General features: G+C 53.7%; 1 protein-coding gene across 2 annotated transcripts in view; it reads right to left on the bottom strand.

Annotated features, from left to right (window-relative positions):
* The window catches only part of LOC133344305 (proton-coupled zinc antiporter SLC30A2-like), a 30,100-nt gene extending 12,786 nt beyond the window's left edge, over positions 1 to 17,314 (bottom strand). Inside the window, exons 1-4 of one of the 2 annotated variants that reach the window (XR_009755338.1) lie at positions 15,940 to 16,850; positions 13,057 to 13,283; positions 11,561 to 11,707; positions 10,197 to 10,350 (exon numbers count right to left, since the gene is read on the bottom strand). Coding sequence is in view for 1 of the 2 variants with exons in the window: in XM_061554407.1 (XP_061410391.1) it covers positions 10,197 to 10,350; positions 11,561 to 11,707; positions 13,057 to 13,283; positions 15,940 to 16,016 (605 nt within the window). In the remaining variant the exon portion in view is untranslated. Of the gene's footprint in view, positions 1 to 10,196; positions 10,351 to 11,560; positions 11,708 to 13,056; positions 13,284 to 15,939 lie in introns of both variants that reach the window. The other variant, XM_061554407.1, reaches the window with a different exon arrangement.
* Between the last annotated feature and the right edge of the window lie 580 nt (positions 17,315 to 17,894).

The raw sequence follows: 17,894 nt of genomic DNA, 5'->3' as shown, positions 1-17,894 counted from the left end.
GCCCGACACTGGTAAGTCGGGCCCGGTACCCGGAGTTCCAGACCAGCTCTTACAAGAGCACCGGCTCTGGCTTTCGGGACCACGCCGCTGGCTCAGTCCTGTCCGGCCCTGAAAAGGACATCGAACTAGGGGAGTCCAGGGCTCTATCTAAGACGTCTTCAGTCTTCTTCCCTTAGCTTAAACATAACTGCCGAGCCCTTTGAAACATCCCCTTTTATACCCAACCCCTCCCTGAGGGGTGGGGCCCCGGGGGATCATAACGTTCGAACCAGCCCCCCCCCAGGGTGTCTGGCTCGGACGTCGTAGAGGGCACCTCCTCGTGCACTTACGTAGCCCCGCCCACTGTGTTTGTTTTCCATAGGCTGCCATGCATAACGGGCCCTCTCTTTAACACCCCTACATCACCCCCCCCCCCCCCCCGCATAGCTTGCAGCCGTCCCGGCTGCCAACATACAAAAATGACAATAAAAGTGCATTTACACCTTGACCGCGCGTGTGCCTCACTATTTTTCAACAATAACAAGAACAGCAACAAGAACACAACAAAAGGCAACAGCAAGAAGAGAAAACAACCCGACGCACCCCCCCTTGAATAAATACGAATTCTGTAAAAAAAAACAACCTATATACAATTTGCAGGGAACCCACCATACACACAACACAGGTGAACCCAACGTATGTACATTTCAATGGGCAGGGAACACACCACCCACACAACACACAATGAACACAACGTATGTACATTTCAATGGGCAGGGAACACACCACCCACACAACACACGATGAACACAACCTATGTACACATCTTCCGGCCTCATAACAGTCTGCGCATTTTTGCGCGTGTCCTTGCAGCGGGCCCCTCACACGGGGTAACCCCGGGTGGCGGACCGTCAGGTGGCAATTGTCCGTCCCGGAGTGAGACCTCATCCGATGCCGCGCGACCGTCGGTATCCCCAGGAGGGGTGGTCGGGCGTGAGCCCGTCAGTCCTGATGCACCTGGAGGTGGCACGGCCGGCAAGGCATTAGGTGAGAACGACGGAGACGGACCCAGTGAGTCGGTCGACCCCCCACACGTTTGGCCACGCATGTGTGAAGTGGGTTTGTGTACCGCAATGAAGGGTTTTAACCTAGAGGGGTGCACGAACCATCGCCGCTTCCCCCATTTAATGCGCACGCACTGTGGTCGCAAAACTTCGACCACCTCCACAGGGCCCCGCCACGGCCGCGCCAGCTTAGGGGAGGTAGCCAGGGGCACTTGGGGACAGTGCAACCATGCCTTGTCCCCCGGCTTCCACTGTATTACGTGCGCCCGACCCAGCCTGAGGCGCTCATTCGCCTTTTGACGGAGGTCCGAGTTTAGCATAGCAGCATCCCGCGCCTCTGTTAATTTGGCCAGATTAAATTTGACGTGGTCAGCCAATTTAGTTTTCCCTTGCGGGTCGGGGATCTGCAGCTGGGCGCGAACAGGCGGGTCGGGTTCGCGACCGTACATGAGGTAAAAGGGGGAAAATCCCGTAGCTGCATGGGGTGCCATCCGGTATGCCGCCAAGACCCCTTGAATATGCAGGTCCCAGTCAGTCTGCGAGTCCGAGACCTGCTGTGACATCATTGACGTAATGGTGCGATGCAGGCGCTCGACCATTCCGTCAGTTTGCGGGTGATACGGGGAGGTACGAATTTTCTTCGTGCCTAAGAGGTCACAGACTTGTTTGAGTAATTTACCGGAAAAATTTCTGCCCTGGTCGGTCAGCAGCCGCTCCGGAGCACCTTTGTCCAGGACGTATCCCTGAACAAAGGCCTCCACGATGGCTGCTGCCGACTGGTTGGCAAGGGGCCAGGCCATAGGCCAGCGCGTAAAATACTCGACACCTGTCAACAAATACCTATTGCCCCTCGGGGTGGCGGGAAATGGGCCCAAAATGTCCAGCGCGACAAGCTCATTTATTCTGGATACTTTGATCGATTGCAAGGGCGGGTTAGACTCCCGCGCCGGCGGTTTCCGTTGCGCACACTGAGGGCATGATCCCAATAGATCCCCAACATCCCTCGTCATACCAGGCCAAAAAAAATCAAGTTGTAGCAGTGCAAGAGTCTTTTGGGTCCCCAGGTGTAATAGGCGCTCATGCGCGGCCCACACCACCTTGCCTCGCAACTCAGAAGGGACCACCAGCCGATGTCGCTGGGATTTGCCGTCCCAATGCATCAGCAGACCTTGCACCATTTCCCATGCATCCGAATCCCCCGTCACCCGCCCAGCACCCCCGACGCGACGACGCCACCCGAGGAGGGAGGTATCCTCCATTTGGAGGCGCCCCCATTCAGTGACGGGCAACCCCAACAGGGAATCTCTTCCCTGTTGTTCGATCGAATTAGTAACCAATGGTTCGTCGTCGTCGGTGGCTGCCAAGATCGGAACCGATGCGTCCCCTGAAGGCCTGCAACGTCCCGACCCCAGGAGGCATGCACATTCGGAGGTGGTTGGCATGCGCGACAGAGCGTCCGTATTCGTATGGCGAACGCCCTTACGGTAGGTGGTTTCAAAATCAAAGTCCTGGAGAACCTCCAACCATCGAGACAACTGTCCCGATGGTTGTTGAACTCGCAGGGCATACTGTAGTGCCGCATGATCTGTGCGGACGGTGAAATGCCGACCGTACAGATATGGGCGATACTGTTGGATGAAATAGACAATTGCCAACAGTTCCCTACGGGTGACACAATATCTTTGCTCCGCAGGAGACAACACCCGACTACCGTACGCGACCACCCGTTCCACGCCATCAACCACCTGGGAAAGCACACCCCCAATACCCGTGTTGCTCGCATCGGTGTCGAGCAAAAAGGGCTTAGAAAAATCTGGGTAAATCCAGGGAGGGGCTTTTACCAGGGCGTCCCGAAGGGAGCAGAAAGCAGCCTCCTCCTCTTGACCCCAGTGGAACCGAACCCCTTTAGATGTTAAAGCGTGCAGGGGTTTTGCAATTGTCGCAAAATCAGCGACGAACCGTCGGTAATACGACGCGAACCCAATGAAACTCCTGACCTCTCCCACCGAGGTGGGAGTCGGCCAGGAGCTGACACACTGCGTTTTGGCGGGATCGGTAGCAATACCTGAGCGTCCCACGATGTGCCCCAAATAACGCACCGAATCGCGCAACAAATGGCATTTTTGGGGCTTGAATTTCAAATTAGCAGCCCGCATCTTTAGGAAAACCGCCCGCAACCTCTGGAGATGTTCGTCAAAAGTTTTACTAAAGACGATAACGTCATCCAAATAAATGAGGCACGACTCCCATTGCAATCCAGCCAAAACCAATTCCATCAAACGCTGGAAAGTTGCCGGCGCTGAGTGTAAGCCCATCGGCAACCGGTTGAATTGGAACAGGCCGTGCGGTGTACGGAAAGCAGTTTTAGGCTTTGAATCATCGTCCAGAGGAAGCTGCCAGAATCCCGAAAGTAAATCCAGTGTGGAAAAGAATCGCGCTCCCGCCAAGGCGTCCAGCGATTCATCCATCCGAGGGAGCGGGTATGCGTCGGCAACCGAAATTTTGTTAAGACGCCGGAAATCAACGCAAAACCGCAACGAACCGTCCTGCTTTTTAACCAGGACGATCGGCGCTCCCCAAGGGCTGGTGGAAGGAGAAATGATGTCGGCGGCCAACATGTCATCAACAGCCGATTTGACATGGTCCTTTTCGGCGGGACTCAACCGAAACGGATTTTGGCGAATTGGCGCGCTGTCACCCGTGTCAATATGGTGACGCAGCAGGTGAGTACAACCCAAATCGTATTTATTCCGACTAAAAACGTCGGAAAATTCCCGCAGTAGTGTTTTAAGTTGTTGACGCTCTGAATCTGACAGGTCCGTCGATCCCGCACAAAGCGCCTCGAGCCACCCTTCATCGCTGTCCGAATGCGGTCGCGGCGCAGGGACAACGCTGACGTGATTTGTGACGGGTTCCTCACATGGCACCGGCGTTGCGTGAGCAAGCACGGTCCCCTGTGGGACCACCACCGTCTGCGAGCCCACATTGAGGACCGCGATGAAGGGTTCACCGTCCCCTCTTACTATGGTCTGGGCCGGAAGTAAATGAGGTCCACTAACCCCGGCCCTAGACGGCCCCAGCAGAACCCCTTGGGCCCCAACACCCTTAGCGAAGGGCCGCCGAAGTTTCAAGGGAATCAACATTTGCGCCCCCGGAGGGACGCGCACTGTTCTCTCTACGAATGCCGGCACCGTCGCGAACGCCGTCCGAGTCGTAACAGGCGATGGCAGAAACACCATGCGTCTGCCCGACGGGAGCTCAATACATCCCTGGTCGATCAATATCCTAATCGGCATTTTGGCCAGGAAGTCCGTCCCCAGCAGGCACGGAACCGCCAGCGAGGAGGAAACAAAAATCGGCCCAGACAATTTAATTTCCCCAATACAAATTTGGGCACGAATTTGTCCGATGATGCCAAGTGAGCCCCCGTTAGCCGCATAGAATGGTACGTTAACAGGCATCAAAGGACGACTCCGGACAGGGAGAATATTGTAAATCAACTCCGAAATAATGGTCGCCGATGCTCCCGTATCGACCAGGATGCGCACTTCAACCCCGTCGATGTGCCCCACAACGGCCGACGACCCCGACGATGCGGCTACCACACGATCGGCCAGCACGGACCACTGGCCGGGTTCGATATGAGTACCCGGGGTGGTGCGTGATGGTGCGATGGTGCGCGATATCGGCCCCCCTCTCGTTGCGGTGTTTGAGTGCGTGACGGGTGTGTGCGTGGGCCAAACATGTGGGGTGCCGCGACTCGCCGGGTTATGATGGTGGAGCTTGTGATGAGGCCCGTCGTCCCGTTGAGGTGTCGTCCCGCGCTGTCGAGGAGCGCGGCACCCCGAGGCGACGTGGCCCCGGACGCCGCAGTTGAAACACCGCGGGAGCGCCGTTGGAGGAGACGGATGGTTGAAACGGCCCGGCCCGTCCCGGCCCGACCGTGCTCCTATCGCCTGTTGCGGTCGGTGGTCGACGGCGTAGAGCTCCTCCGTCGGAATGGTGGCTGCAGCCACCGCACGCCCCGCCGATGCCCTGCTGGCTTTCCGCCGCAGTGACAGGAGGTTGGCGTGGAGGAGCCGCGCCGCCTGGAGCGATGTCATCTCCTCGTCCTCCCGGGCGACGACCGCGATGTCAAGGTCGTCTGCCAGGAGGAGGATCTTCTCCGTGACCATCGCCGTCGTCGTCCATACGAGGGAAGGCCGACTTAGCCATCGCCAGGAGGCTCGTCCGATATGCTAGGGGCGACTCCTTCTCACCCCGCTTGCGGTCGTAAAATTGCTGTCGGCATTCAGCCGATGGTCCATAGACCCCGCCCAGCAGCTGTAGTGTCATCGGTAACGTAGACCGCTTCTCTCTCGGCGCCGATGTGAGGGCGGCGAGCGCGTCGCCGTCGAGGAGCGCCGGCAGCGCGCAGAGAGCCTCCTCATCGGACCATTTCGCCATCTCCTGATGGGCGAGGAAACGTCGGCGAAAACCGGCCCAGTCCCCCTCCGCGCCGATGAACTCCTTCAGCGGGGGCAGTCTCTGATGAAGCGCAGCGGTCGTTGTGGACTCCCGCAGGCTGATGTCACCACCACTCGGCTGTGCGTCGGTGCGAACGGCCGATGGGATCGCCTGTCGCGCTTGTGATGACGTTGCAGCTTCAGCGACGGCGATGTCGGAGCGGATGTCTAGGCTGGCCACGCCCCGAACAGCTGTAGCGTCGATGGCGGGAATTTCAAATTCGGACTGCTCCGAAATGGCGGGAAGGCGCCCTGGTCGTTGGCTCGCCTCGCCCCGTGTTGGATCACCGGCCCCTAGTCGCGTGATGGTCTCCAGCGTGGCGGCAGCGGCATACAGCAGCTCCGCCAGCCTCCCGTGAGCCAGCCGTAACGCGTCTGGCTGCGGCCCCTCTTCATTTCGATGCCCCGGTAAGGAGGCGTCAGGCCCCGGCTGCACCTTGTCTTGTGGAGCCGTCTCGGGCTCGACGATCTCGGCAGTGTCTTCCTCCTGCGGTACTTTGGCCCGCGCTGTTTTCCGCGTGTCCATGTTCGAATTACTTCTGACACCAGTTGAAGTACCGGTGAAGACGCTTGACGCCGAGGTTGAGGCACACGTATATTTATTTCACAATACGACAGTGGGCATATACACACTCGAGGGGGTATCGGCCCCCTCACCCGTATAACTCGGGATACACCCCTAGCTAACTCTGTCCTAGCCCCGAATCCTCCACTAATGGGCTAGGGGAGGCTAACTGGCCCGACACTGGTAAGTCGGGCCCGGTACCCGGAGTTCCAGACCAGCTCTTACAAGAGCACCGGCTCTGGCTTTCGGGACCACGCCGCTGGCTCAGTCCTGTCCGGCCCTGAAAAGGACATCGAACTAGGGGAGTCCAGGGCTCTATCTAAGACGTCTTCAGTCTTCTTCCCTTAGCTTAAACATAACTGCCGAGCCCTTTGAAACATCCCCTTTTATACCCAACCCCTCCCTGAGGGGTGGGGCCCCGGGGGATCATAACGTTCGAACCAGCCCCCCCCAGGGTGTCTGGCTCGGACGTCGTAGAGGGCACCTCCTCGTGCACTTACGTAGCCCCGCCCACTGTGTTTGTTTTCCATAGGCTGCCATGCATAACGGGCCCTCTCTTTAACACCCCTACAGAGGCAACAAAAGGGCGAATAAGTAGCGGTTGGGTGGGTGACAGTGAGAGCCCTTTGTTGAAGGGGTGAACACGTGAACGAGGGGCTTTAGGGGCGGGCGTGCGTGAGAGTGACAAAAATAAAACTCTTCTTATTGGTTCTTTCGGTAAAGTCACGTAGAAGGAAAATAATAAAATAATAAAAATAAAACATAATAAAATAATTCTCACGACGTTTCGGCCACAACGCAAGCAGCCGTCTTCAGGTGCCTTCTCGACAGACCTGTTCTCCACCTGAAGACGGCTGCTTGCGTTGTGGCCGAAACGTCGTGAGAATTATTTTATTATGTTTTATTTTTATTGTTTTATTTTATTATTTTCCTTCTACGTGACTTTACCGAAAGAACCAAGAAGATGAATCCCTGCAGTCACGAAAGCTTTAAATCGAAATAAAACTCTTGTCCAAAAACAGTGCTGATTTTTTTTTAAGTTGTCCGTCTTCAGTTACCGTTCAGAAGTGACGCGATATAATCCCGTACTTTGTACTTTCGAACTCGTGCAATGCTATTCTGAATCATATCCTCCGAAGCGGACATATGTTCGGTTGAGCAAACCTGTGAGTATGGGCGCTGTGACTGGCTGCGGCCGTGCTCTGTGTGGATCGGCGAGGGCAGCCGCTGCTGCCCCAACGCTCACGAAGTCTCTCTGCAGCTGTTGAAAACAACCGCCTACACCTTTTCGCTGCGTGTGGAATACCGTTGATCTCTTCAGTTTTTGTTTTTAAATCGAATTAGAAAATGAAATCGCCCGTTATCGGTGATGTGATGATATCGGTGGTGGTGTGATGATATCGGTGGTGGTGTGATTATAACGGTATTGATGTCATTATATGGGTGGTGTGAGTACGCACCAGAGGTGGGACAAAGTCATTGTTATACAAGGCCAAGTCGAATTGCAAGTCTTTGTACAATTTGCCGAGTCGTGTCTGAAGTCATCAAATTCATGACTCGAGTCTGACTCGAGTCCAAGTCACATGACTCGAGTCCACACCTCAGAGGTGGGACAAAGTCATTGTTATGCAAGTCCAAGTCGAGTTGCAAGTCTTTGTACATTTTGCCGAGTCGAGTCTGAAGTCATCAAATTCATGACTCGAGTCTGACTCGAGTCCAAGTCACATGACTCGAGTCCACACCTCAGAGGTGGGACAAAGTCATTGTTATGCAAGTCCAAGTCGAGTTGCAAGTCTTTGTACATTTTGCCGAGTCGAGTCTGAAGTCATCAAATTCATGACTCGAGTCTGACTCGAGTCCAAGTCACATGACTCGAGTCCACACCTCTGGTACGCACTCATAACTAAGCGTTAATCAGCAAAGTGTCAGTTTCTTACCTGCGCTTACCAAAATTTCAGTAACATCGTCGACGCGCCTTATAAAACACTCGCACGCACAAGCCGCAGCCCTAAACACATTCATCCACGTCTCACGTCTCTCTCCCCTCACGCCTATAAATAACCCCTCACCTCATTTCCCCCAAAGTGAGGGAATCTGAGAGAGCGATGGTTGGCAGTTTATGGTGTCGGCTGAACGAATGTGCAGCTCGATTTGCCCGAGGGAGCGCTCCATCGGGGAAGGCGTCCGAGTTAAATGTCAGATTTAGACTCTCCGTGTCCCAACCTGCTTCCACCCATTCATTTACATTTATGCAGCGGGGCTCTTAATTTCTCACTGAATATATGACAGGTCGCTGTTGAAAGACTGGAACAGGCACGTCATTCAGGACGGGAGTAGGCGGCACAAGGATAGTGTCGCAGCCGAAGCGAGACGCATTTCGGATGTGGCGTGCTGCGTGTGTCAAAATATATCCCAGGGTCGCCAATCCGGCTGCTATGAATCCCTGTATACGTGGCGTATTAAACACAACGTGGGCGATGCCTGTTTCATAGCCATAGTGAAGTAACAACTGAGCCTGTTGGCCACCGAGTTACCGCAGCATTTGTTGAAGCAGGCAAAAACTAACTGGAGAATTGATGTTGACCTTTTGGAGTCTCATGAGCAGAGGTCGGCCTATCAGGATGGCGGCTGTGTCGCACTGAAGAGACCCGTATAATTTGAAGCCAGCGCGAGATTCGCATTGTTTAAACCAGTGGGTCTCAGAGAGTGGTCCCCGCACCACCAGCGAGTGGTCTGTAACGTTCCTCCAGGTAGTCTGCAGAGCTGTGAAGCAAATGCAGGTTGATCTGGAGAATAATGACAATTTTTCACCTTTTGTTTCGGCCAATTAATATTTGACTTATGATATATAAAAAAAATAAGTTAGGTAAACTACCCTGATTAAACTAAGCAATCCCTAAGATCAAAATGCCCCCCCCCCCCCATTAAAAAAGCCTTACAGCTGCGTACAAAAAGCAATGTTTTTATGTTCAAGTAATATGAATAGTTTTGTGTCACCTGTATTTAGAGAGAAAAATGAATGCGTTTTGACACCAGGGGTGTAGGATGCTGGGTGGTCCGCGGATTAAAAGATGCTGCTCCTGTGGATGATTCATCGATGAGCGTAGGTTCGCAATGATGTGGATGTCTTCCCTGGTGAATATATTGCTTCACGACCCACAATCATACACAACGGTGCACTGATTGTGTCCATATGAAGTCAGTGATGAGGATGATGTTGATGAAAGAAGGATGAAAATGTCAATTCGCAAAAATGTGGATGTCTTTCCTGGTGAATATTGCTTCACGACCCACAATCCCGCGCAAAGGTGCATACTGATTTTGTTCATATAAAGTCGGTGATGTTCTTGATGATGAAAGAATTGTGACTATATCAATTGTAATTATGCGACAGAAACAAAGATTCCCATAAAACTATAGCCTTTTTAGGCTGTTGGGGCAAGTGTAGTTAGCGAACACCTACATTAGGAAGTCATTGGAGCTATGCACTTTTAAATCTCGATCGAAAACGAATTTCTTTGAAACTGCTTTTTGTGTTTAGTCTGTTGTCTTTCCCCCACGCATCCTATTAGCGCGGTTGGCTACGTACGGTCCGAAAGAAATTCAATATACATACATGCAAGGTCGACATAGGTACACGTGGTGGTGTGGACAGCACCACGCCCGACCGCCTCTGTCTCTCCAGTGCTGATGTTAATACACTGCACCAGGTTCTCATTTAAAGCTGAGTCGACTTAGGCGAGACCCAGGACCGGTTCAGATATTCGCAACTGATGTTGGCCGTGAGCGGTAATCCGAATTCAGATATCCAGGTTCCTAGCGCAGTGCACTGAGCACTTGACTACCGCTCCCCAAAATGTATGTTACGCTTGCACACTCACGCACGCGCGCACGCTCTCACCCGCCCAGTAAACATGCAACGTTGGCTCGACGTTGGAATACGGTTGGAACCATTGACCCAACGTTGGCATGTGGCAGGAACCGTTGGACCAAGGGTGGCCCGTGGTTAGAATTGTTGGACTAACGTTGGTCCAACGTTGACCCAACGTTGGTAAGTGGCTGGTTGTGTGCAAGCGCACACACATGATGTTGACGATGACGGCGCAGACGGAGGTGGCGAGCATGGCCGTCCCTTCGATGGCGAAGTCTCGCGAGATCATGCGGCAGGCGGCCAGGTAGACCAGCACGCCGGTCACCACCCAGATGGAGAAGACGGAGAGCAGTGCGCCCAGGATCTCTGCTCACACGGACACAGACAAAGGTCCCCCAGGTAGTCGAATACAAAACGTCGAGGCAGATGCCGCTCGTGCGCACCTACTCGGGCCACCACGGCGCACAACGGGGTGGTGTGGCCAGCGCCACGCTTGACCGCCTTTGTCTCCCCAAGCGATGCTGTCGACACACCACACCAGGCGTTGTTTCAAGGCTGAGCCGACCTAGGAAAAGCCAAGGGGCCTGTTCTGATAGTCACCACCGATGTTAGCCATGGCCGGGAATCGAACCTCGGTGACTGAAGTTGCAGCACGGCATGATAGACGTCGTCACAGGTAAACTCAGGCCATCATTTTTCGCATGAAGCGAAGAGTGGTCAGCCTGTGAAGCAACTGGCCCCCACCATGCGACTGTGGAATTCCCACCACGTGCTCCGGGTCACCAATGGAGACACACCCTGCGCCATCGCTCATTCGAGCGGGGAGAGAACGCCAACCTGACTGAGCAACCGATTAGCCGCACTGATGGCTCCACACGTGTGCAACACCCTTCTCTCGCGACGGAGAAGAGCCGACCCCTTGGCTGCTAAATATTCATTTTCTCCGCACCCGGCACACCACGTCCAGTATCCACCGCTCGCCGTGGCTCTGTGGCTCCGCGTCAAACGCCACCTTTACCATGTCCATCCGGGAACTGTTCAGTGCAGGACTACACCCTGGATCCCCCCCCCCCCCCCCCCCACTATTCACGAACGGCACTTGAGACGGAGGCGCCGGTGCTGCTCACGCTCAAACCAAGCGATGTTTGTGAAATACTTGTTTTGATTTGTGTTTGAGCACTATTTGTTGCTCATGCTGTTTTTAGTCGGTTTTCGCGTGGCTTTCGGGCAAATACGTTGCCGTTGTTGTTCGCTGCTGTTAGTTTACACAGTCCAAACCTGCAGCGTCCGGTAATCGCCACCGCTGCCGGATGTCTTGGACCTACGGCCGTCTGTGTAACAGAGCTGCTTAGCTCACTGGGGCCTGACCAGCTGAAATAAAGTCTGAATCTGAGTCTACGTGTCTCTTTGTAACTCTACGAGTCTCTGTACCACTCTATATAACTGGAATGTCCTGTCACTGGGCTGGGGTTGTCCCCGAGCGACAGAGCTGTTGAACTCAGTGAGCCGTACCAGCTGGAACAGCGAGGTCTTGAGTCGTCTTGATTCGACCGATAGCGAAGGGGTTGGTCCTCACCTGCCCGGTACCAGCCGAACGTCATCCTCTTGCTGGCGGGTCTGTCAGCGAGCCACAGCGACAGGAGGCTGATGGAGAAGCTTGCAAAGTCGGTGAGCAGGTGGGCGGCGTCCGTCATGATGGCCAGGCTGTGCGCGAGGATGCCACCTTCAAGACACAGCAACAACGTTCATACCGCGTCGAACCACCCTGTACGAGCGCATGTCGAATTTCCTTCGCACCGTACGTAGTCAACCGGAGGTGCGCCGAACTCCCAAAGACCAATCGGTCAATGATCCCGAAGTAGGACCCTCGTAAAAAGAGCAACATCACTCAATTGAGCCTCTTCCGGATAAACACAGCAGTCACCTTCAATGTTATAGACCACTGCACATGTGCATGCACATCAAGGGATTACAAAATAACAAGTTACAGTCTTCTGCTGCACGGAGCATGCTTGACCATAATTCGCCATCGCTGATCAGTGCTGATTGGTGGAGAGGGAGCGGGTTCCCAGGAACTTATTACTCACCACTGAGGTGAGCCATGGCCTGGAATCAAACTCACGTGACGAGGTTCGTAGCGTCGCGTGCAAAGCACTCGCGTCGCTGCCCCCCCTCCCCCAGTGAGCGACAATGTCAGGCCAAGAAGCACCAAAAACAAACCCCAATCGTAGTGCAGTACCACGGAGTGCATACCAACACTGTGTCCGGAGGCGCATTACTCTCCTATACAACTGATAGGCAGTTCAAGCAGTGCTACCACTAGCGATTAAAAAGGTCGCGAGTTAAAATCCCAGTCAGTGGCCAAAACAACTCACCTTTCCCCCAGGATCAGTAAACACGACGACTACTTTGTGGGAAGTCAACAGTTCGGCATTCTTTAGCCTTGCGCCCTGCACAGACATGTGGGGTATTTCCACCACTCTGGTTTAGGGCCACCAATGGAGATGAGCATTGATATGATTTGTGGCGCTTACAATGAGTTTCTGAGCTACCCTCACCCTAACTCGATGCCCTAGACCAAAACATAGACCTCCCCCCCCCCCCCCACTGTAAGTACTACCTGCAGTGACATATCGTAGCTGAGAGAGTAATGGGGCGTTGCAGATTGGATATTCCATGATGCGGCATTTAATATCCCCCTCTGTCTTAATATCCTTTAAATCACTGAATTGATTTACTGAACCAAAGTCCGAAAAGACGGCTCTGAAATATTGTTTGATCGGCGTCAAACTAAAGATGAGTGCCGGCCTGTGCCTGAGTTGAGCGGGGAGATTTTGTGACATTGACCCGTTTCTAGCGTGTGGCATGTCCAGTGCATCTCTCATCGTCAGTCACCTTCAGCGCACGACTGGATGGAGGACTTCCCAGCCGCTGCCATCTCTCACGATCCTGCGGCGCAATAATTCACCCAGCACATGCCCCACGGAGCTGACGCCACCGCTCCTTCATCTACCTCCAACGAATCAATTCTGAGCACCCCCCTCCCTATCAACCCCGAAGCCCGCCACCCACCGATCGCCTCCCCGATGATGAAGACGAAGCAGATGACGCTGACGAGGTACAGCTGCCTCTTGGCTCGCTCGCTCTCCTCGCGCCGCCTCCGCCTCTGACCGCCGGCACCCGAGTGGCACGGGCTGTGGCCCAGCGCCTCGTGCGCCGAATCGACGCCAGCGTCGTCATGGAACTTGGGCGGCGGCGAGTCCGTCGCCTGGAGGAAGCTGTTAACGCTGCTCACGGAGCTAAGTGGTTTGTGGAGTGGGGCGCGGGGGTTTGAGTTGGAGAGATATTCGAAGAATGGTGTGGGGGTGAGGGTGGGGGTGGGTGGGGGAGGGTCACAAATCGTGTCCGAGGCTCACGGGTTTAGGTTGGGAGCCATGGGGGAATGAGGGCGCCACCGGTGAGGAAGGGTCTAGAACAGGAGTCGGCATCCTGCGGCTCTTTAATGACCGCTTCGTGACAATATTGATCAATTACCACCGTCTCGTATCCACCGCAGCGCATTGCGGCTCTTGGAACATCGAGTTGTGTTTTTTTTTTACCGAATTTGAAGAAAAAAATGGCTGTTCTTGTTTTTTGGTTACCAACCCCTGGTCCAGAACGATAGAGTCAAACCTTCTTGGTTTTCCTGATACAGCCATAGATCAGATTTACGTCTCACCCTTTAACGTCGTTTCGCAAATATCTCGTCACTGTGTTAACACCGCTACCCGATCTAGTCGCTGACTGCATCGTCCGTCTCGTTAGCCCTCGCCTCTCCTCCGCCTACTACTAACCCTCGACTCGAACTCGTTCGCGTCGCGCATACAGAAATGTACCGCACCGTGGAGTAGCATTTATCATTTACGTGCAGAATTTTGGTCATTCGGAAAAAAAATCGCTTTGATTTGCGTCGTTGCGATATTCGTCGTCGCACCTTTGAGGGACGCATCCCCGACGTAAAACGAGGATTTGCTGTGCTCATGCTGACGTCTTTAACCTGCCCAACACATGCAAACGCCAACAGGGATATTGTCCGTACATCCCAAGCCAGGACCCTCCTGAACAAGAACTGCGACACTCGGCTAAGGCTCACCTGGATATTCGAGCTTACATTACAGGCCACCACACGTCTACTCAAGGCGTGACATCCCATGCGGACAGTTAAAAGGGTACACACATCCTGCGAGCCATTTTATTCCAATGATGATTACGCTTTTTTTAACCAGGAAAGCCCCTGCTGAGTCTCATGACTCGTTTTCAAGGGGGCCCTGCCAAGTTTCCACAGTAGGGGACAATGGTTGCAAATGTTAATTCTTGGTTGAGTAATTTGCAGGTACATTCTGTTTTTTTTATGTGGACGCCAGCAACCCGAAGGTCTACTCTTCCGAAACTGACCTTTGAGGATTATTTAACATCGGCCGTGAAGCGGACGGGCGAGCATGTGTGTGCGCATAACGATGACGGCCGCTGGACATTCGAACCGTGAACCTCTGCAATACCTCCTCCCCCCGCCAGGCTGGCGCGGGGCCACGTCAGCGCCCAACGCGAACAGAAGTCGCCGTTCCGCATGGCTACACAATCTCCCCGTTCATGTCATACCGCGCGCAACGGCTGGAATGTCAAGCGATTTCAGATTAAAATACGAATGTACGGTCCTTGGTCAATCCACTTTTCGATTAAGGCCTGTTGCGAGGTGGGGAGGGGGGGCTACTTTGATCAAACGATAGCCAGGCTGGTTAGATCGGGGTATGTATGTTAAGGAGGACTGCTTCGCATATCACTCGCCACTGATGTTAAACCGTGGCCGGGATTCGAACCGAGGCTTGCGCAGTGCGCTAACTACTGTGCCACCGCTCCCCGGGCCCCAAATATGCACCAAACGCAGGAGAGTACACGTCTATAATGTGATCATACATACAGCATATGTGTAAAGTTGTAAACGCAATTCATGCTTTTGTAATTATGTACGTGTTGCATATATACGTGCATGTATGTGTATATGTGCGTGTATGTGTTGCTGTACATAGTGATTAAATGTGTACATACGCTGAATATACGTGCGTGCATTATTTGTCAGTGTGTGTATACATCGTGTGCTGTGTGTGTGTGAATATGTAACTGTGTGGAAGTGGTAGCATAGCAGTTAGCGCGCTGCGCTACGAACCCGGCGGTCCCGAGTTTGATTCCCACTCACGGCCGACACCACTGACGATTATCTGAACCGGTCATGGGCCTCCCCTATGTCGACTCAGCCTCAAATGAGTACCTCGTGCGATGCGTCAATATCGCTACTTGGGAGACAAAGGCGGCCGCGCGTGGTGCTGGCCACCCACCCCCTCGTGTGCCGTGTCGGCCTTTATAGGTGCTCGCTAACAGCACTTGCCCCAACAGTCTGTTAAGGCTCTCCGAGGGTCTTTCTCTTTGTTTTGTGTATATAGATGGGTTGCTTGTATACACATATGTTCTGTATATGCATCAAACGTACATCTGCGCTATATGTATCACATGCATATGTTTTGTGTATTCCATGTATACATGCTACATACATCAAATGTGATGTACGTATCACGTTCATTTGTTCTGTATGTTTTGCATGTATACGTGCTGTATGAGTCACATGCATACCTATGTGATGTACGTATCAAATGCGACTTTTGCATGTATACGTGCCGTATGCATCACACGTGTATATCTGTGTGCCGTGTGCATTACTTGTATGTGCGTTGTATGTATTACATGTGTATGTATTGCATGCTGTATGTATTACACGTGTATGTATTACATGCTGTATGTATCACATGCTGTATGTATTACAAGCTGTATGTATCACAAGTGTATGTATTATAAGCTGTATGTATCACATGTGTGTATTACATACTATACGTATTACATGTGTGTGTGCGTGTATCCGCGTACTTGTGCAGGTAGGTGAGGTAGGCGCTCTTTGCTCTCCCTTCCTCCAGCAGCTGCGCGTTCTCTCTGTCCGCCTCCATCCTCCAGCGCGCATGCGTGTGTGCGCGCGTGCGTATAGGTGTGTGTGTGTGCACAGGTGTGTGTGTGCGCGCGTGCGTATAGGTATGTGTGTGCACAGGTGTGTTTGTGCGCGCGTGCGTATAGCTGTGTGTGTGCACAGGTGTGTGTTTGCGCGCGTGCGTATAGGTGTGTGTGTGCACAGGTGTGTGTGTGCGCGCGTGCGTATAGGTGTGTGTGTGCACAGGTGTGTGTGTGCGCGCGTGCGTATAGGTGTGTGTGCACAGGTGTGTGTGTGCGCGTGCGTACAGGTGTGTGCGCACAGGTGTGTGTGTGTGTGCACAGGTGGCGTGGGCACACACTGAGGGGAGAGTGAGACACGGGGAAACTGAGACACGGGGAGAGTGAGACACGGGAAGAGTGGGAGACAAAGAGAGTGAGACACGGGGAGAGTGAGACACGGGGAGAGTGAGACACGAGGAGAGCGAGACACGGGGAGAGTGAGACACGGTGAGAGTGAGACACGGGGAGAGCGAGACACGGGGAAAGTGAGACACAGGGAGGGTGAGACACGGGGAGGGTGAGATACGGAGAGGATGAGACGCGGAGAGGGTGAGACACGGGGAGAGTGAGACACGGGGAGAGTGAGAGATAGAGTGAGACACGGGGAGAGTGAGAGATAGAGTGAGACACGGAGAGAGTGAGACACGGAGTGAGACACGGGGAGAGTGAGACACGGGGAGAGTGAGACACAGGGAGGGTGAGACACGGAGAGGGTGAGACACGGAGAGGGTGAGACACGGAGAGAGTGAGAGACAGAAAGGGTGAGACACGGGGAGAGTGAGAGACAGAGTGAGATACTAAGAGGGTGAAACACGGAGAGGGTGAGACACGGGGAGAGTGAGAGACAGAAAGGGTGAGACACGGGGAGAGTGGGAGACAGAGAGAGTGAGACACGGGGAGAGTGAGACACGGGGAAACTGAGACACGGGGAGAGTGAGACACGGGAAGAGTGGGAGACAAAGAGAGTGAGACAAGGGGAGAGTGAGACACGGGGAGAGCGAGCTACGCGAGACGGCTAGAGGATGACACTCGGGGACGTTGAGACGCGGAGACGGGGCGCGTGTGAGAGCGAGGGAGTCACTCGCGCGCTCTGCTCAAGTCTCCCCCCAGCAAACGTGACGCGGCGCTCCTGTGAAAACCACCCAGCGCAGCGCATTGTGACTTAACCGCGAGATGACGACGATGTTATAATCCTGCGTGTGCGCGCGTGCACCGCGCGTGACCTGCATGGGGCCCCGATTACCGTATGATAGCGCAATGAAAAAAATGCGTAAGCCACGCATTTCCGATAACGCACGGGATTTACTACGCACGGGGATTGCATTCAATTCCGCAAAAAACCGGTACGAATGATACAGAACAACCGCAAAGTTCGTCATCGATATCCGTGTTTCTAGAGGGTGGCCGCAAAGTCCTTCTGAATGGGGCGCCGTGGTGACGGGGGATGTTGTCTGCCTCGCCTGGGTATGCAGGAGGACGTGGGTTCGATCTCGACCTTGACGCCTGCATATTTGGAGTTTGCGTGTCTCTCTCCCCGTGGTCGCGTGGATGTGTATCCGGGGACCTGCGGTTTTTCGTGCCACATTTACAATCAACATGCATTAGCTGCTATAAATGTCCACGTGATAAACCGTTTCGCTGAACGATCATTTGTGGGCAGGTCGCTTCTGAAAAATAGCTATATAGCTCAATGAGCCTAACCTGGTAAAATAAAAAATAAAGTTTATGCCCTCGCCATTCGGGAATAGGTACATTATTTGATGCAGGGATTCAGGGAACGATGGAATTTGAGATGATCTAATCTGATTTGGCCGTTCCGAGCACCCAGGCCTGACAAC

The sequence above is a fragment of the Lethenteron reissneri genome, chromosome 19 (genome assembly GCF_015708825.2).
Source record: "Lethenteron reissneri isolate LAM-NWPU_2019-01 chromosome 19, ASM1570882v1, whole genome shotgun sequence".
NCBI classification, from domain to species: Eukaryota; Metazoa; Chordata; class Hyperoartia; order Petromyzontiformes; family Petromyzontidae; genus Lethenteron; species Lethenteron reissneri.
Note: the sequence above shows the minus strand (reverse complement) of the source record. Positions and strands in the feature narration are given on the sequence as shown.